The 19,557-nt window shown below is 60.8% G+C and overlaps 2 protein-coding genes across 10 annotated transcripts; one reads left to right on the top strand and one right to left on the bottom strand.

The window, feature by feature from the left end:
* Positions 1 to 202: 202 nt before the first annotated feature.
* On the bottom strand, positions 203 to 15,513 carry ZBTB4 (zinc finger and BTB domain containing 4). 9 transcript variants are annotated; one of them, XM_047707257.1, is made up of 6 exons: positions 15,351 to 15,510; positions 12,911 to 12,959; positions 7,316 to 7,406; positions 6,999 to 7,068; positions 5,472 to 6,556; positions 203 to 4,803 (listed from the first exon to the last, which is right to left on the bottom strand). In XM_047707257.1, the coding sequence occupies exons 5-6, from the start codon at positions 6,545 to 6,547 to the stop codon at positions 2,844 to 2,846; spliced, it is 3,036 nt and encodes a 1,011-aa protein (XP_047563213.1). In that variant the 5' UTR covers positions 6,548 to 6,556; positions 6,999 to 7,068; positions 7,316 to 7,406; positions 12,911 to 12,959; positions 15,351 to 15,510; the 3' UTR covers positions 203 to 2,843. The 9 variants fall into 9 exon arrangements, with proteins under 9 accessions (XP_047563213.1, XP_047563212.1, XP_047563207.1 ...); XM_047707256.1 differs by lacking the exon at positions 12,911 to 12,959 and adding an exon at positions 7,648 to 7,755; XM_047707251.1 differs by lacking the exon at positions 12,911 to 12,959 and having other exon boundaries at positions 15,351 to 15,513.
* Positions 15,514 to 15,573: 60 nt separating this feature from the next.
* On the top strand, positions 15,574 to 19,482 carry SLC35G6 (solute carrier family 35 member G6). The gene is made up of 2 exons (XM_047707269.1): positions 15,574 to 16,662; positions 17,147 to 19,482. Exons 1-2 carry the CDS (start codon positions 16,660 to 16,662, stop codon positions 18,158 to 18,160), a joined length of 1,017 nt encoding a protein of 338 aa, XP_047563225.1. The 5' UTR covers positions 15,574 to 16,659; the 3' UTR covers positions 18,161 to 19,482.
* Positions 19,483 to 19,557: the final 75 nt, after the last annotated feature.

Below are 19,557 nucleotides of genomic sequence, written 5' to 3'. Positions count from 1 at the left end.
ACCAAAGTCAGCTCGAGCACTAGCGGCTGCAGCCATTACAGGGAGGTGCGCAGGGTCCCCAAGCCCTCAACCTCCTCGGCGGCTGGAGGCTGTGCTCTCAGGGATCATCCAGCCAGCTCCCAAGGGGGGACAAGGGAAGCACATCTCCGTCCAGCCTGCCACCAGTCCCGCAAAGAACTGCACTTGGCATTTCACTGCGGAGCACAGTTTGTCTGTCTTGTTGGTTTATTGGCCTAAAGAATTGGACACACACACAGATGCGGAGATAAATATTGGTCAGTTTCTCTAAATCTGGGTCCTCACTACATATAGAGCTACAGTCTGTAGGATTCTAAACCTTGCGTGCTGTGGCACAGAGCCAGTGGCCTTTCCACTCCACCATCACCCTTCTCCCCAGGGAACACCGGGAAAGAGGGCACAAACTGACAAGACTTGAATCATTTTCCAAAGACGAAATTGCAAAATCCCAAATTTCCAACGTCTGAAATTCACAATATTAAGTTCCCCAGCTCGGATACACGTATTTTGATCTCCAGTTTGCCACAACCTCATTTGTTGCCCAGAACCACCAAATTCTGGAAGCTAGTTTCCTAAATCATATTTGCCAAAAAAATAAATGTCTGCAATCTCAGTTCTCCCAAAAATGTCTGTGGTTTTGGAATTTTGACCTGTTCTGAAACGCAAATCCCCCGGTCCGTCCTCAACTCCTTAAGTTTCCTGTGCCTTTCTGCCTCAGAGGAGTGCAGGTTAAGGATAGAGGGGAGCTGTCATCGCGTCTGCCCCCTGCCTCCAAGGCTTCTGTCTCTCTTGTGGTTCCGCTGTGTGTGTGCATGTGTGTATGTGTGTGTGTATATAGGTGTGTATATATATATATATAAAATTTGTGTGTAGATATATATATATATATATATATATATATATGTATGTATTCTTTATTATGTTTTTTTCGCAGTTTTTCTAAAGTGCCAGAAACAAGATTTGTGGGAATTTTTTAGTGATTTTTTTTTTTTTGCATTTTCCCGTTTTAAGCATTTTACCCCCTTAAAAATTGGAACTTGGTACATTCAGTAGGAAACTCCACTCGGACTGTGGCCAAGACCAGGAAAAGTGCAAAGAGACAGAGGAGGAGAGAAGGAATGACACTCCTCCATGGTTAACATTCAGGAGCCTGTCAAAAACCTCCCCCTTGCTATAGACTCGGAGGGTAAGACGAGGCAGGAGGATGCTCCTGGTCCCTCCCCCAAGCTCACCTCCCTCCAAAAACTATGATCTTGCCCTTTTAGCCGAGAAAGAGGGAAGCCATCTTGGCCCCGGAAAACAGTAGCTAGGATAAAGCTCCCATCTAAATGGTGGCAGCCTTTCCCCTTTTTAAACTGCACTCCTCTAATTCCCATTTACCAGATTTGCTCCCCCAAACTGGCTCTCCCCTTGTGAGCTGTTTTTTTTGGGGGGGGGGGTTGGGAAACGTTCATCCAATCACAAGAGTGGGGATGCCCAGTCGTCAAAGAGAATTAGGAGCAAACATTTCTTCAACTCCCCTGCTGGAAGGAAACATATGGACCCCTGACCAGGGTTAACTAGTGCAAATTAGGGATTAGGGACTGTTTAAGGTCCCTGCACCCCATCCCTAGGCTGGGATCTTTGGGTGTGGGGAACTGAGTCAAAGAGATGGGGTGTAAGGTGCTATTCTGGAGGAAAAGTTGGTGGGGATACCCCAAAGCCCACCAAGGGAGTAGGATGGTTCCCCAAAAACCACCTGGAGTGAATGGTGAGGAAACGACACTGGGGAAGATGGAGGTAAAGGTAAGGATGGGAGGTCATGTGCAAATCTTGGGCTTAGCCACCCATCCAACCCCCATCACTTTTCTGGCTATTTGGTCTAGTCTGGGAGAAACCATCAGGAAGCAAAAACAAAAAACAAAAAAGGGAGAAAGTAGATTCCCTTCCCCATCCCATATGGAGCTCCTCCCCACTGACCCCCAAATCTGATTTAGCCCAGAACAGGCCATAGGTAGAGGCAGGAAGAGGTGCGATCTGCTCACCTCTTTGCCTTGGAAGGATCTGGAGCTCACTGGATTTGGGGATCAAGACAGGGCCAAGATTCGTGCTGCCCTGGGCTGGGAAAGTGCTCAGCCGTGGAACAGAAGGGTAGCCCTCCCGGCAACACCTCCTTGACCTGAATCGGAAGAGGCCATCTCCAGAGTAGGAGAGCGAGGAGCAATACGGAAGACCCAAAGGCATGGGAGCCCAGGAAGGCATGGCATCGTCACGTGAAGGAGACAGGGACGCAGAAACCCACCCCTGGGGAGAATGGAACTAGAAGCCATGCTCCCAGATGGGCGGGGGTCAGGTATCACAATGGTCTGGTCCAGGCCCTGGGCCACGAAGAATGGAATGTGCTAGGAAGCGTCTAGGCAGGGGCTTAGAGAAAGCTTCAGAATGAGGGGAGGTCACTAGGTGAGAGAGATGGTTTCCCCCCGGGTTTACGAATCAGGAGGGTGGGTTAGACATTCAGAGCTGGTGGGGGCCGTGAGTAGAGATTCATGTAAGTATATTGCTCAGTTGCCCCGAGGGCTGGAGAAAGGATGGGAGCTGGCCCTGCCCCTCACAGAGGCCATTCCCTGGAGGAGAACTGAGAGGGGAACCACCCAAGATCCCTTCCCAGGAGATGGGAAAACTACAATCTCACACAAAGCAGCCTGACCCCTGAGCTCCAGGGGCCCCCAAGTCCCTGCACAAGAGTGTGGAGGGGCTCCCAAGGGGCAGGGAAGCCAGGGAGCTGGTAGTGGCAGGGGGTTCAGGGAGGGTGGCATCTGGTGAAAGGGGGGAGGTGGGCCCAGAGCTCACCCCACATCTCCCTTCTGGGTTCTCTCAAGCCCTGCCCTTTCCCCTTCTCCCTTAGGGGGAACCGGTGGGGGAAGAGTCGGGGGAGGTGGGGTCGGGGGAGTAGGGGGCGCGGCTTGAGGATTGACTGCGTAGCCAAAGACCCCCGGAAGGAAGGGAAGGGCCCCCCCACCCTTCTCATCAGGTAGGACCATGTTAAGAGCAACCGGGAGAGCAGCCAGGTTGCTGAAGTTGTAAGGGTAGGCGGCAAGGAGCTGGGGGCCGTAGACGAGCGGGTAGGGTTCTGGGTAGAAGGTGACTTTGGCAGCCCCCATCCCCTCCACGCGGTCCCCCTCCCCAGCGCCCACCGCCCCCTCGCTGCCAGCTTTGCCCCTCCCGCCGCCAGGTTCCCTGCCGCTCCCGATCAGAGCCAGTGGAAATTCCTGCACCGGCGGATAGGCATAGGTGCCCCCTCCTGCCACCAGCGGGGGCTCCTCACCCCCCGAGATGACAGGGTCCTGCAGAGAGGCGGCCTCAGGCGCTCCCTCCGCGGCAGCCGCGGCGCTCCCGCCCCCCGCCTCCCCACTGGACGAGGACACCTGCATCTCTTGGGGGGCCTCCTCCTTGACATCCGCGGCTCTGGCGCCAGCGCTGCCCTTGGAGTAGGCGATGACGGGCGTGGGGGTGCCTCCGGGCCGCTCGGCCGCGTGCCTCTGCCCGTGGCGGCTCAGGGCGGCCGCCGTCTTGCACACCTTGGCGCAGTGCGAGCAGGCGAAGCGGCTGGAGGGCCTGCGGCCGCCGCGGACCCCGTGCGCGCCGCCGCCGTGCGCCTCCTGGTGCTTGCGCAGCTTCCGCACGGTGGCGAAGGTCTGGGCGCAGTCCCCGCAGCGGTGCCTCCGCTCGGCCCGGGCGCGCCCCGCGGGGCCCTCGGCGGCCGGCGCGTCCTCCCAGCTCCTGCGCTCCGGCTTCTGCCTCCAGCGCGGCGGCCGGCGGCCTCGGGGCAGCACGCCGCCCCCGCCGCTGCCCGCGCCCGCCGCCCCGGCCTTGCGCTTGGGCTTGTAGGAGTAGTAGGGCCGCCAGAGCTGGTCCTCCCCGCCGGCCCGCGATTCCTCCTCGTCGTCGTCCTCGTCCTCGTCCTCGTCGTCGTCCTCGTCCTCGTCGTCGTCCTCGCTCTCTTCCACCTCCTCCCCGCTCAGCTCCCCGGGGCGCAGGTCAGTCTCTGAGATGCGGCGCTTGACAATGGCCTCCTCGCCGATGCGCACAGTGATCTGACACAGTGGAGGTGCGGCCTGGAGCTGAGAGGGGCCCCGGCCAGGCCCGGCAGAGGGACCCCCACCCCCGCCAATCCCGCCGGCTGGCTTGGCCGTGTAGGTCAGAGTCCTTCCAGCCCGTGGGTTGCGGCCCTTGGCCTCCTCCGTGGCGGTGGCCGGGCCTGCGGCGGTGGCCGGGCCGCCCGCGGTGGCGGGGCTGCTCGGCGTGGCTGCAGGTTGGGGGGGAGGCGGTGGGTACTCACGTTTTTTGGGGGGCCTCGGGGGCGCAGTGTAAGTGATGACCGAGGCGGCTTGGGCTCCCCCCGCGGCGGCCGGCCCCCCCCCTGCGCCACCACTGCTGCTGCGCCCGTGAACAATGACGGAGGGAGCAGGGTGGGCAAATGCGATGACGGAAGGCGGGGGGCCGGGCTGCGGGGCGGGAGGGGGCCCGGGCGGGGGGCTGGCAGGCATGGCTACAGGGGCCGGTGTGTTGAGGCTTGGAGAGAGGGGGGCGTCGGGGGCCGCCTGGCTGTAGGTCTTGTAGGGCCGCTTGGCAGCCCGCATGGGGAGCAGGCGGTACAGCTTGAGGGTATTAAGCTTGGGCTTGTAGCCTCCATTGGGCGTCTTCTCACTGGCTAAGAGCCCGGGGCTAATGCCGTGGAAGGCTCGCTGGTGGGTCTTCAGATTATAATAAGTGACAAAGGTCTCCCAGCAGAAGATGCACTGGTACCTGGGCCCGGACAGCAGGGAACAGGGCGGGGACAGAGACACGGGAGTCAGGGGGCCCGGAAGCCGGGTCTCAGCTGCCCTAATCATGCACTCAGACCTACGACTCCCTCACCAGGACGTTCGCCCTCCTTTCATGCCGCTGGTCCCATCCTGCCAGCCTCCTGAGAGGTACAGCCCTAGCTCGGTGCCCCCACTGGCTGTGAGGTGCTGGGCCCCAGCAGGTCTGTATGTGAACAGGGAATAATCACGCGCCTCGCCTAACCCCCGGAGCCTTCTCTGAAGCCCCGCTGACGGATGGGGGGTGTCTCACGAGCAGGGACAGGTTGGGGGAAGACACCTTACAACTCCCCATGGTCCTGCATGCGCCCCCCACCATCTCCTCCTACGGGGCAGCTTCCTCTTCCCCCGCTGGGGGACCTTCCCCACCGCACCAGGTCCGACCCCAGGCACCCAGAGGTGCCAGTGAGCATTGGGGGAGGGAGAGCCCAGGCTGGAGGGAGGCGGCTGCACCCCTGACGAGGAGCGGGTGAGCAGGGTTGAGGGGGTGAGCACGCAGGATTCCCGCGACTTACTGGGTCCAGCTCCCACACCCCTGTAGTCTGCGGCCAGGGCCCCACCCCCGCAGCCCCCCCACGCTCCCCTACCCCGCCGTGCCGGCCGGCGGCTCACCTGCGCTCCCCGGTGTGCCACACCTCGTGCTTGGTCCGGTACTCCGCCAGCGCGAACACCTTCTCGCAGTAGCGACACGGGTACTTCCTGCGCCACGAGTGCACGTTGCTGTGCCGCTTCAGGCTGGACAGCGTCACGTAGGAGCGCTCGCAGGCGGCGCACACGTACAGCACGTGGCCGCCCACCACCTTCACCACATGCTCGGGGCCGCCGCGGAAGCCCACCGGCGTCGGGAGGGCCGAGGCATCCACACCGGCGGGACCGCTGGGCGCCGAGCCCCCGGAGGCCAGCCCCGCAGACCCCCGGGTTCCGGCCCCGCGGCGGCACTGCGCCTCATGGGTCTGCAGCCGTTTGGGATGGATGAAGCTTTTCCCGCAGCGCGGGCAGGGGAGGGGCCGCCGGGACAGGGGGGCCTGCGAGTCAGAGGCCTGGGCCTCAGCCCGGTCCCCCTCCCACTCCCCAGCGGGCCTCGGCCCGGGCCCGAAGCTGTCGTCTTCGGGCTGCGAGGTGGCCATGGGCGCTGGGGCAGGAGGTACCCAGGCATCGCCTCCCTCCCCCAGGCCCTGCAGGCGGGAGATGCCCAGACGCCGCCCCAGAGCTCCGATCTCTGCCACCGCTGCCCCGTCCCCTCCGCCGCCAGGTAGAGCAAGCCGGGCGCTATAGATGAAGTTGAGGACATCAGAGAAGGCAGCTGCGGGGACCCCTGGCAGCTCCAGGACCCGGGGTGGGGAGGAAGTGGGGGGTGAGGCTGGAGGAGGGGAAGAGGAGGAAGAGGAAGAAGAGGAGGAGGAAGAAGAGGAGGAGGAAGAGGAGGAAGAGGAGGAGGCAGCTGTGGTGGTGGCCGGGTTGGGGGCAGGGCCCCCAGTAACTGGTGGGAGCGGGAGTGGAGCTGAAGCAAGGAGGGCCTCTCTGAAGAAGGGACTGGAAGCAGCCAGGACACTGCGGTGAGCGGGGAACTTGGTGTCTCCAGCTATGAGGGTGACGTCACAGAAGAGGCCTCGGAGCCGCTGCTCATTGAGCTGACGCAGGACAGCGGGGGCATGGGACGGGTCCGTCACCTCCGCTGGGGGGGGCATGGCGCCAGCCTGGACAGGGGAGAAGAGGCCCAGGGAGGACGTCAGAGGCCCAGGGGAGGTGGGGAGGGCCTCTGACACCAGGGAGATGACTTGGGAGGGCAGGGGGCAGGGGTCTGTTGGTCAGGGACTGGAGAAAGTGACAAACTTCCGGCTGCAGAAGGCAGGGGTTGACCTTAGCCACGCTCGCCTGGCCAGCATCCAGCCCTGGCACGCCAAACACCCGGGGCTGGAGGAGGCCAGGGCCGGCTCAGGTCAAGATGAAGGTCAACAGGTCAAAGGTCCCAAAGTCGCAGACCAGAGGCGTCAGCAGTGGTCACCTCTCTCCCTCTGGGAAGAGGATGCCGCTCCGCACATGACTACTGACCACTTCGCCAGGCTCTGCAGCCTCGGAAAACTGCCCCGTGTCCGGTCCCCCCACTTCCCCGGGCTGCGGGCCCTCCCACCGCCTCACCTGAGGGCACAGCCAACATGGAGCAGAGCGGGGGAGGCTCAGCAAGTCCCTTCTGCGGGGCTTCTTCCTTCTGGGGAGACACAAACCGCGTCCTCAGGAGCGGAGCTGGCACGGAAAGGACCCCGGGGGGGGGGGTGGCGCAGGACGTGGGGTCAAGGATGGATGCCCGGGCTGCTGGGCTGACCCCCTCCCGGGGGCCCATCCGGTTCTGGGTTGCCGCCTCTGGCCGGAGCTGGTGGTCACACTCTTCAGTGCGCAGCCCTGTTCTGCCGGCCCAAGAAGCACCAGCATGAGGCAATCTGCGCGTTTTGATTCACCTCCACGCGACGTGGCAGCGTAGTGCAGTCCCATAGGTCCAGGGAAGCCTCTTGGATCGCTCTCAAGTCCCTTTGGCCCAATCTTCTGGGGCTCAAAGAAAATCAAAGATTTGCATGTTGTCTTTCATTATAATCATCTCATTTGCATATCAAAACAGATTTCCTAGAGCTTTTTTATTGGGCTCAACTGCCAGACAGTGGATCTAGCAGAGGACCTGCACACACGCCCACACCCACACCCACACCAGCACACCCCAGCCCCGTGTATCCTGGAGGAACTTTCTGGTGCCTGGGGACCAGCAGGGACCACAGACTGACTGAGACATACATACGCCAGCTTGTTCCTATCTCTGAAGGGCACTGGAAAGGCCACCAGAGCCAGCACCAAGCAGCTTTGGTCCCTCTCCTTACTCTGAACGCTGGTGGCTTTGGGACTTTGGCTTAAAAAGGAGGAAGGGAAACACAACCTCTGAGCTCAGCTCTTGCTAGAGGGCCCTCCGAAAGGAACAGCGGGCGAGCCCGACGTGAGCTGTGGCAGTCACTGCACAGAAAGCCCCGCACAGCCACTTCCCCGGTGGTGGGCACCCTTGGGACTCTGGGGTCCCATTTCTCAGCGGAAGATCTGGGTTCCAGGGCCATACAGTCGCACACAGCTGGGAGTAACAGGGGCCTGCTGAGCACAGGCCCCTCTCGTCCACCATCCAGGAAACCCCAGAACCCTCTCCTTCCCCACGCCCTGGGCCACACGTGCCCTCTGAGCTACCGTGCAGCGGGAGTTCCTCATAAATCCCCCCTTTCCACCAAAACCCCTCTATTAGTCATACCATCTGGGCAACAAGGCCTCCCTGCCACAACCCATGTCATGTTCCCGAAAAGACGGCTCTGATTCCTCTCCTGGAGCAGGAGGAAGGTGGTAAAGAGGGGTGCTGTTCAAAAGCTCCAACACCCCAAGTGTGAGGCACACACCAGCATGGGTCAGGTGCTCCCCCAAGCTGCTGGATCGCAGGTGGGCCGGGAATCCTACAGAAGCTACCCCATGCGCAGGCCTGTGTCCAGCTCTGGGGGTAGAGTGAGGAAAGATGGAGAGGGCTCCCCCCTTCCTGGGCTGCTGGGACCCCCAAGAGTTAAGTGCTTCACTTGCATGACCCTCCACTCCTCGTCACTACTCTAAAGGGAGCGACTCGGCTTCCCCATTGTAGAGGTTTTAAGTCATCTCCACTCCCAACATGGGGCTCGAACTCACAACCCTGAGGTCAAGAGTCGTGCGCTCCACTGACTGAGCCGGCCAGGTGCCCCAGCTTCCCATTTTAAACGGACAACCTGGGGGGCTCAGTCGGTTGGGCGTCCGCCTTCGGTTCAGGTCATGATCCCAGGGTCCTGGGATCGAGCCCCGCATTGGGCTCCCAGCTCAGCAGGGAGCCTGCTTCTCCCTCTGCCTCTGCCTGCTGCTCCCCTGCTTGTGCACACTCTCTCACGTGCTCTCATTAATAAATAAAATCTTTAAAAAAAAAAAAGGGACAGCCTGAAGCTAGAGATGCCGGGTAGCTGGCCCAAGAATGCGTGACCAGCGAGTAGCCTGGCTGGGGTCTGATATGGGGAAGTCTGGCTAGGAAGCCTGTTTTCTTCACTGGAACTGAGTTCACCAGGAAGGACAACAGGTTTCTAGCTGTGATATTGTGACCCCGTAGGAAATAGGTATATTTGGTCTGCATCCCCATTCCTGACACAGTGCTCCTAAAATTCTTATAATTTCCCAAGTGATAGAGGGGCTAGGAGCACCTTTTGTGCTAATATCTGGTCTTTGACCCTGGTCCCTGACACAGAACTCCTAAATCCTCTGGCATTTCCTGGGTGACAGGAGCATCTTTTGTTCTCAGTGAGGTGACCTGGGTGGTCTCCCGGAGAGTTTCAGGGTGAGAGCAGGTCACCCCTAAGACCTAGCCACGTTTAGAAGCTCGGGGCTTGGGCGCCTGGGTGGCTCAGTGGGTTAAGCCGCTGCCTTCGGCTCGGGTCATGATCTCGGAGTCCTGGGATCGAGTCCCGCATCGGGCTCTCTGCTCAGCAGGGAGCCTGCTTCCTCCTGTCTCTCTGCCTGCCTCTCTGCCTACTTGTGATCTCTCTCTGTCAAATAAATAAATAAAATCTTTAAAAAAAAAAAAAAAAGAAGAAGCTCGGGGCTTTCAGCTCACTGCCATCCTCCGTGGAGGGGACAGGGGCCGGGGACTGAGTTCATAACTGACCACGCCCACGTGACAAAGCCTCCACCACGGGGTTCGGAGAGTTTCTGGGTCAGTGGCCGCATTCACCTGCCAGGAGGGTGGTGTACCCCAACTGGCAGAGACAGGAGGGCCTGAGCTCAGGACCTCTCCAGACTTCAGTATTGTAGCTTGTCATTTGGCTACAATATTATGCAATTATCATGCAGTAAACCAGCCAACCCAAGTAAGCATCTCCCCCAGTTCTACCGGCCATTCTAGCAAATTCTCGAAGCTGAAGAGAGGGTCATGGGGAACCCCGACATTTAGCTGGCCAGCCAAAAGTATGGGAGGCCCGGACTCATGGCTGACATCTGGAGCGGGCCGGCTCAGGGGACTGAGTCCTTCATCTGCGGGATCGGACTGTACCTCCAGGGAGACAGTGTCAGAATCGAGTCGAATTGTGGGACCTCCAGCTGGCGTCCGAGAATTGGTCCGTGTGCGAAAAACCCCCACGTTTGTTCTCAGAAGTAGATAAGTAGTTCTCTAGTAAAGAATCAGTGGTGTTTCGTTTGTTTTTTTTAACAGCACTCGCTATTAACCTATTTACCTGCCCATCTAGTACCTTTTGTGAAAATCGTGAAAATCAAAGGAAATAAAATTCGAAGAGGGACCCTTTCCTCCGGAGGAGATAGCAGGCCTGCATGGGGGCACACAGCGGAGGCTCACCTCCAGCCCCGCTCCCCCCATCGGCCCTGCCTGCCCACCTGCTCAGGCATGTGGCCTTGGCGCCTACCACCCCGTGGCTGGGTGCTAACAGCCAACGTACCTGCATGAGGCCTGTCAGAGCTCCTGAGAACCATGGAGGTCCAAAGCCCGCCCGGCCCTTAGAGATCCCCCAGAAACATCCTCATCGCGGTCCGTGTAGCTGTCATTTAGGAAATCCTTGTGTGACGAGCACAGTGCAAACCATTTTATCTGCATCGACTCATGTCAACACTCAACAGGACTCCGGACAGCCACAGTGCGGTCTGTCATCGACCCCACAGTACAGATGAGTAAACGGAGGCTTGCAGTGTGCCAAACTCCTCACCGGAAAGGGGAAAGGATGCAGTGGTGAGGCGATCTGACACCACCACTCCGTCTTGCTGCTAACCAAGTTGGGGTCGGGACCCAGCTCGCCAGAGTTCAACTGCCCATTGCTGGCAACTACCCTACGGGGTTCTATGGGAGGTGAAGACTGGAGTTTTGTGAGCCTGGGCAAGTTCCCTAACCTCTCTCTCTCTCGGGTTCTTTGTCTGTAAGGTGGGATAATGCGTCGTTCGCTTCGGAGGGCTGTCTGTAGATCAAGCGAGCTCCTGACGGGGAGTACCTAGTACAGTACTTGGTACTCGGTTAAGTGCTCAGCAAACACTATAGCTCTTATTATTATCTTGGAACTCAGTCCCGGAAAGTAGTGGAGGGATGTGGTAAAGAAGAGGAGGCAGAAATCAAGCTCAGGGCAGGTTGGTGGCTCTGTGGTTTTTTGTTTTTTATTTGTTTTCATGGTTTCCCCGTTCTTGACTGGCTATGTGACCTGAGAGGTGTGACGGAGGGGGTGCTCTGAGTGCCTCCTGCTGTTCCCTCTGCCTGAAATGTTCTTCCTCGGATAGCCCCACGCCTCGCTGCCCTACCTCCTTGAAGCCTTGCCCCAATTTCCCTTCTCCAGGAGGGCTTCCTGGCCGCCCACACCTCCCTACACTTCCTAGACCTCTTCTCTCCTTTCCTCCTTGGCACTTAGCGAAACACTGCTCGTTTCTCTCCAGAATGTAAGCTCCGAGGGAGGGAGGTGTCCCCTGCTTGCTCACTGCTGTCGCCGCGGCTGAGACTGGGCCCCCGTACATAATGGGAGAGTTCAAAAACATTTGGGGGAATGAATGGATCTGTCTCCTTCAAAGTCATCCCAGGGTTTGTCTGCCCTCCGGAAGGACGCCAGCCTCAGTGCGGACCGACCGGCCAGCAGCTGGAGAGGAGGAGGATGACACCACCACGATCGGGGCACGTACACTTTGCCCGATGTGCTCCCAGGGTTTTTGCGTGGATTGTCGCACCGCACGATTTCCTCTAAAGTTGGTATTTATATCATCCCAATTTTACAGATGCGAAAACTGAGACTCGTGGGGCGTGAGGGGGCAGGAATGACCTGCTGAAGGTCACGCAGCACGCGAGCACCAGAGTCAAACCCAGACCCGGGCTCGTGTGAACTCGGATACGAACTCTTTCCCCTCTGCCAGACCACCGGATCCTGCTCTGAAGGGCCTACGGGCGGCCAGCGGGTGACAGACATCACCACTAAGGTCTCACGTGCTAAGCCCTAACTGTGTCACGTCTGACTCCGCCCTTTCCTTGGCTCCCCACGTCCAGCCCTCACCAGGCTGGGTCAGATCGGCCGCCAGGGTGGGAAATGGCTCTGGAAGCCTTCCCTTCCACCCACCTCTGGCCCCTGAACTAGCTCAGGCCTTTGTTAACACTCGCCTGGCCCAAGGTTAGTCTCCTGCCTCCAGGCCTACCTCCTGGCATCCAGCCCTCCTCTTGCTAAGCGTCCCTGTCCCCAGCTGGCTCAGGCCCTATGGGCCATGGGCTCAGAAACCTTCACTGGCCCCCACTCACTCAGGGGTAAAATTCAGATGGCTCAGCCAGCCATTCAAGGGTCCAGTTCCGATCCTCCTCTCCAATCCTGCCTCATGTTAAGACTCCCTTCAGGCACCCAGGGGGCTCTCCCACCTAACGTGGCCCCTGGCCCCCCCCGTCTTTGCCTGCACCGGCTCTCCTGCCAGACACGAAACCTCTCTCTACCCTTCCCGAAGCCCTCCAAAATGTAATTCAAATGTCACTTCCGCCGTGGCCCTCCCTGACCCACAGGCCAAGGGCAGTCTCTCCTGTGCCTAGCTCATCAACACGGGGTACCCCTGTGGCCAGCACCCAGCACCCAACTGTAGGTCCTCACTGCCTGGTTGGGACTCCCCGCATCATTGTCAAAGCACGCTGGTCTTCTGAGATGGCCTGGTACAGGTGCTAGGTTCTGCAGAAATGGGAGAGAAGTGTGTGTGGGGGGGTGCACAGAGAGGCCCACAGAAAGCTTCATTCAGGGGCGCCTGGGTGGCTCAGTGGGTTAAGCCGCTGCCTTCGGCTCGGGTCATGATCTCAGAGTCCTGGGATCGAGCCCCGCATCGGGCTCTCTGCTCTGCGGGGAGCCTGCTTCCTCCTCTCTCTCTGCCTGCCTCTCTGCCTGCTTGTGATCTCTCTGTCAAATAAATAAATAAAATCTTTAAAAAAAAAAAAGAAAGAAAAGAAAGCTTCATTCAGAAAGGCAGCAGAGAACGGCCTGGAAGAGCACAGAATCTAGAGCTTTCTCTCTTACCAGCAAGGTGGCTTTGAGCAAATTACTTAACTTCTCTGGGTTCAGCTGTCTTCATTGGAAAAAGGGAGATGATTCGAACACCTCCTTCCACGGGGTGTTGCAAAGAGTAAATGAATGAGGACGTGGAAAAGCACGGAGAACAGGGCCCGGGACACTGTGCGTGCTCAATCTGAGTTCACTGCCACTGCTATGGGCCCGGCCCTGAGAAGGGGCTCTACGGGGGGCTGGCACGGGCAGAGCCCCCAGACTGGAGCTGCCGTCCAGGCACTTTCCCATGTGCCACTTACGTCCCCGTCAGAAGACCAGGGCAGGGATCCAGTCCCATTTTACGTATGAGGAACCAAGGCTCCCTCAAGGCCAGAGTCCCTCAGATCTAGTCCAGACGCCCCTCCCCTCCAGCAGGCCATAATGGACCCGCTGTGTCTGCCTCCCACAGCGGCCAGCAGCCCCCCACTCCCATGGCACGGAAGGGCCTGGCCCCAGTGCCCTCCTCACCCCCTCCCTGCGCAGTACGTAACCGCGCCCCCCCCAGCCAGGCCAGGCGCAGCGCACACACCTCTCATTCCTACACACACACACACACACACACACACACACAGGTGAGGAAAACCTGTTCTGAGCAATCTGCCTTGTGAGTGAATTCCATTTCCAGACCCCTCCACAGGGGCAGGAGCGGCCCCGTGTGCGTCACAGAAGAGCAGGAAAAGCAGAGGTACGACGGGGAGGGGGCAGAGAGGAGGGTGAAGCCGGAGGAGGGGACTGAAAACTTCGTGTTTCTTTTTTCCATGTCAGTGACAAGAGTCACACCCGGCCTTTACGTAAACACGGCCAAGAATCCACCCGGGGCCAAGCTTAGTTTCCTTGCCACCACCAGGCCTCTCCTCCCGGTGACCCTGACACGGACCCCGCACAAAGACCGGCCAGGCCACCCCAACAACACCCAGGCCTCCTGCCTGCTGCCCTTGCTCTGCCCCATATTTATCTCGCTGCCTCCTTCATAACAGATCCCTACGGCAGCCCCACACGTCCGCTCAGCCACACGGAAGGCAGGCACGCACACACAGCTTGCGCCTGATCTCCCGGGGCTGAGGCCCACATTGCCCTTGTCACGCCACCTCCCTCCCCACAAGTGTTTTCTGACCGGCTCGCCTCCCAGCCCCACAGCATGGACAGGCTCCCAAAAACAACGTCACAAAAGAATCCCATAGAGAATGTTACAGACACACAACCTTGCCCTCGCCTGGCTGCCCAGGATCCCATAAACACAACCTGTATGTTCCCCCAGCCCGGGGCCCGTGGCCCCGCAAGTACCTGGGACACACCCTGGGGGCTTCTCACTTGCCACACAGATCCTGGGGACCTGAGTTCTAGACCTGCTTCCCCCCACTGTGCAACTCACTCCACACACAGACCCACAAACCCTGCGGGCGGGCCATCCTCGCCAACACGGGGCCACACCTCAGCAGGGCACAGAAAGGGGACCCGGACGTGACACCTTCTGACCCAGAGGTACACAACAGCCCCCTCCAGACGGCACATACCCGCCGCCGGCAGGTGCCCTCCACAGCACATACCCTAACCACGCCAGCTGCGCAGAAAACAACAGTTCATAAATAGTTCATGTGTGCAAGAAAACACATGCCAGCAGCAAACATACATAAAACCACACATCTGACAAAACTCCGCATGGATTGTGCCCTGCTTTCCTATGCTGACCTGTCACACAGAGCCACAGGGCCACCTCTTGTAATTCTGCCCCACATCCCTGGACACCCCTCCACAAGACTCTGTTCCCGCGGCTCAGGGAGGGCCCTACCCGGACCCCTGGCCGCGGGACCAGCAAATGGTGGTGCCGGGGGAGAGGTTTACCTTGCCCCACAACACAGCAGGAGACACACAATCTCCGGGACTCACAGTCACAACCCTGCCCCGACGGCACGGCGGCTCCGGGGCCCCTGCTCGCCCTGCGCACCCCGCACACCCCAACTCCGGGGCGCTGGGCGGCCCACCCCTCCCCCTCTCTGCCTGGCTCCTACGCCATCGCCCTCCCAGCAGCTTGCAGCGCCGGCCCGGGCTCACACCCGCCCCACCCCACCCCCAACCTGCCCCACGGAGGGGTGGGGGGCGCCGGGCTGCAGAATTAACCCTTTGGGAAGGGAGGGAGCGCGAACCCCTCCCCGGCCTTGGGCGATCGCGCCCCCGGGCCGCCGCCGGGTCGGACGCCGCACCCGGGCCCCCTTAGTCGCCCCCCAGCGCCGCGCGCGCCTGGAGGCGGGGCCAGACTCAGCCCCCGACCCCTGAGCCCCCAGGTCAACCCCAGAGGGGAGCGGTCGCAGCGCGGGGCGCGGCTCGGGCCCCCGCGGCGCCGGGCAGGCGGGGAGGGGGCCCGGCTGTTGGCTCCGGTCCGCCCTGGCCCTGCCCGGTTCGCCCCGGGGCCCACCTGACTGCGATGGCGCCGCGTCCGCCAGGCCCGGCTCATCCCCGTGGCCGCCCCCGGCCGCTCCGGTTTCGCCCGCCTCCAGCTCCGGCTCCGGCTCCGGCTCCGGCCCCGGCCCCCCCAGCGCCCGGCCCCGGCCCGGCCCCGCCGCCGCCGCCGCCGCTGCCGCCGCCGCTGACATCATCGGCTCCCCCCGCCCCGGTCCTACCCCCACCCCCACCCCCGGAAACAGTACCCCCCCAGCGCCGCCACCGCCGAGAGGAGGCCGGCGCAGCGTAGCCGACACCGACGCAGGGCTCCCGGCTCAGGCTCCGGGGAGAGCGTGCCCGACGGCCTCGGCCCGGACGGATCCCGGGACGGAAACGGCGCCGCGCCGTGCCGCCGGACGGGTGGACCCCAAGCGGGCGCAGGTCTGGCCGCGGCACTCCCGCGGGCCCGGACGACCACCCACGCCCTGGCAAAAGGACGCCCCCCCACCCCCACCCCACGCCCTGCATGCCCTTCACTCGGCGGGGCCCAGCGCCCAGGGCACGCACACCCTCTCCGCAGACACACAACATGGCAGGCTCGCGATCCAGCCCAATGGGACCCACAGACCGAGGCTCAGCACACTCACGGGGCCGGCCCTGGACACACGCACTTGCCCACCCCCCTCCCCAGAAAGCCACAGAGCCCCCCACCAGGCTGCAGGCCAGGCAGGCCCCAGCCGGACAGAAATGACTACCGGTGCAGATGAACACGCAGCTCGAATTTTGTCCCCACCGGCAGAAACCTCCACATCTATACACTCGTGCAAAAATGCAGAGGCCTTGGTGTGCGCCTCCTGGGACACCACCACCAACACACCAGGTGCGAGCACACACAGAAGAAACACGCATTCCTGAAACTCCAGAGGGACAGTCCCAGAGACTCCTCCCTGGTCTTCAAAAATTCAGAGCTGGGGAGACCCTGGAGCCAGCCCTCAGAGCTCCTTCCGGCAAAACCTTTCGGAAACAAGGTGAGACGTACATAAACAAAGTTACATAAAGCCAAAGAAGTCTCATCACAGAGCTACTCAGGAGGGAAAGAAAAAAAAAAAAAAAGGAACGAGACAATCTTCGGAGCCAGACAGACATAGAGCCAGCCGGGTTGGAAACAATGAGAAACTAGGCCCACCCCCACCTCAGGAAGGTTCCAGGGAAGAACCCCCCCCCCGCCCTCAAGAAGGTTCCAGGGAAGAACCCCACTCCCACTCCAGCCAGGTCACAAGGGCTAGAGCTCCAAAGGGCCCAGGGCCCCTGAGCCAGGAGTAGAGGAGGAAGTCCAAGGAAAGATGGTGAGTGTGGGGGTCATGGGGGCATGGCCCCCTTCCCAGAGCTCCTGACTGCTCCCTTTTGTCTCTTCCCCTCAAACTTTCCCAGCTGTCCTGGAGACTCCCACAAATGAAACTCACAATGGTGTACCCGGGCGTCCGCGGAACCTGTGACATCACACCAACGCCCAGCATCTGAGGCTGCCTACCCGTCCCCAAACCAACAGAGCCCCCCTGGGTCCCTTTTCTTCTCCTCGGAACAGCTTACCCAGAGAAAAACGATACTTGGAGACCGCTTACTCCCTGCTTCCTGCTTTAGAGGCCCCTGGCCCACACTGTACCCCCTCATCCAGTTTCGGGCCCTTTCTAGCTCCCGAGGGTTCTCAGCAAGACAGCCCGACCCCGCTACTGTCCCGTGAGGTCGCAGACCCCACCCTGACATTCACCCCACCCCCTGCTCCCCGGGGCTACGGCTGCCCTAATGCCCCAGCTCCTTTCTCCCCCACAGGCTGGCAATCACCCTTACTTCAACCTGCCCGACTTCACCCAGCCATCGCCGCCCTCCACTCCGGCCAGTCTCCCCCCGCACCAGCGCTGCCGGCCCTCCGATGCCACCAAGGGCCTGCTCGTGGCCCTGCTGGGTGGGGGCCTGCCTGCTGGCTTTGTGGGCCCCTTCTCCCGCATGGCTTACCAGGCCTCCCGCTTACCCTCGCTGGAGCTGCTCATCTGTCGCTGTCTCTTTCACCTCCCCATTGCCCTGCTACTGAAAGTGCGTGGTGACCCCCTGTTGGGACCTCCCGATGTCCGGGGCCGGGCCTGCCTCCATGCCCTGCTCAACGTCCTCAGCATTGGGTGCGCCTACAGCGCGGTTCAGGTGGTGCCTGCTGGCAACGCAGCCACGGTCCGCAAGGGCTCGTCCACCGTCTGCTCCGCCCTCCTCGCCCTCTGCCTCGAGAGCCAGGGTCTCAGCGGCTACGACTGGTGTGGTCTGTTGGGCAGCACCCTGGGACTCATCATCATTGTGGGACCTGGACTAGGGACGCTGCAGGAGGGGACCACGGGCCTCTACACCGCCCTGGGCTACGTGCTCGCATTCCTGGGCGGCCTGGCACTGTCGCTGGGGCTCCTGGTCTATCGTTCCCTGGACTTCCCCTCTTGTCTGCCGACAGTGGCCTTCCTGTTTGGCTTGGTGGGGCTGGTGGGCTCGGTGCCAGGCCTCTTCATACTGCAGACCCCTGTGCTGCCCAGCGATCCTCTGAGTTGGAGCTGTGTGGGGGCCGTGGGGATCCTCGCCCTGGTCTCCTTTGTGTGCGTGAGCTATGCAGTCACGAAAGCCCACCCTGCCCTGGTGTGCGCCGTCCTGCACTCCGAGGTGGTGGTGGCCTTGATGCTGCAGTATTACGTGCTCTATGAGACCGTGGCGCCTTCTGACATCATGGGGGCAGGCGTGGTGTTGGGCAGCATCGCCATCATCACCGCCCAGAACCTCAGCTGTGAGAGGGAGGGGCAGGTGGAGGAGTGAGATCTGACCGGAGAGCCTGGGGGTTGGGGGGGGCAGGGGGAAATAGGAGGAGGAGAGACTGGAATACAAACATGGGAGAAGCAGCGACCGGAAAAGAGCTGATACCGGAGAGGGACACCCCTTGGAGTCGGGTGGAGAGGGGCTCTTCCTAGATTTGGAACAAGCGTGGGGACCAAAACACGTGATGTCTAGGCTGGGGCTTGGGGATCAGGGCATAACTACAGCGCAAGTGAGGTCGAAGGAGCCAACGGAAGGGCTGAGAAGCAGGCCCGCCATGAGCCATGGGGAGGATTTTTCCCTCAGCAGCAGAAAGAGCATTGGGGCTGGAGTGTTTGGGGGGGGGGGGGTTCAGGCAAAGGGACAGAGCGAGCAGCTGGGGTCAGGGAGTGTGCCTCCCCCCCCCCACGAGACACGGTTTCCTTCCCTCATGGTTATGCCTCCTCCCCCCCCCCCGTGGTGACGTGACATTGACATCAAACAAGGATCACTCTGAATGTGGCTGTGCAGTTGGTGTCATCTCTGCTTTGGAAGGAGAGTGAAAGTCCTACTCCGCTCTCATTGGAGAATCCCTTGGGATCCCTGCCCCCCTCCCCCCGCCAATCTGGTTTCTGAAATATTCTGGAAGGGGGTAGGATTTCCTAACGTTCAGACGCCTTGACCCTGAATCCCCCAGGACTTCTGTGTCCCGCCCCGTGGCTAATCTGCTTTTCCTGGATTGTCGCAGTCCCGTGATCTCTCCCGGACGGTGGCCAGCCTCCTTCCGGAGAAGGTCCCCTGAGCGGCTCGGGCCGGGGGCTCCCGGGCCAGAGTTCCGTACAGCGCTCCTTGGGAGGTCCGGAGGTGCCCAACAGTCCCAGGAGGCCGCTCGACAAATACCAGCTACTTCCGGACAAGCGATTGGCCTCGCCATCTTGATAGGTTCATGCATATTCAGCATGGTACTGCATATTCATGACCAAGAACGGCCCCCGGCGCTCCCCCCCCCCACCCCGCACCCGGAACCCTCTTGGGAGGATCCGGCCGGCCCCGCCTCCTTCATTACCGATTCGCAGAACAGACCATTTTCCAGCGGAGGGAAGGGGGGGAAATATTCATGGGAGACTTTTGCTGAGGACGAAAGCACGGTCCAAACTAGAATAAAAGCGGCCTGTATTCCATCTTGGTTCTTTAAACTTAAATCTCAGGGCGGGAGGGAGCAGAGCGGGCAGGCGGCGGGGTAAAGCACGTTCCCCTCCCCCGCGTCCCTTCTAAAGGTCGCCCAACCAGGGAGCCGAGGAGGGCCCACCAACGACTCGGGAGCGCGCTCCGTGCAGGCCGGCGCAGGCGACCCCGTAGCGCAAGGGAGGGCGGGAAAGGAAGGGGCGGGGAAGTAGGGGCGAGTCTATAAAGGGCGTCAT

The sequence above is a fragment of the Lutra lutra genome, chromosome 16 (genome assembly GCF_902655055.1).
Source record: "Lutra lutra chromosome 16, mLutLut1.2, whole genome shotgun sequence".
Classification (NCBI taxonomy): Eukaryota; Metazoa; Chordata; class Mammalia; order Carnivora; family Mustelidae; genus Lutra; species Lutra lutra.
Note: the sequence above shows the minus strand (reverse complement) of the source record. Positions and strands in the feature narration are given on the sequence as shown.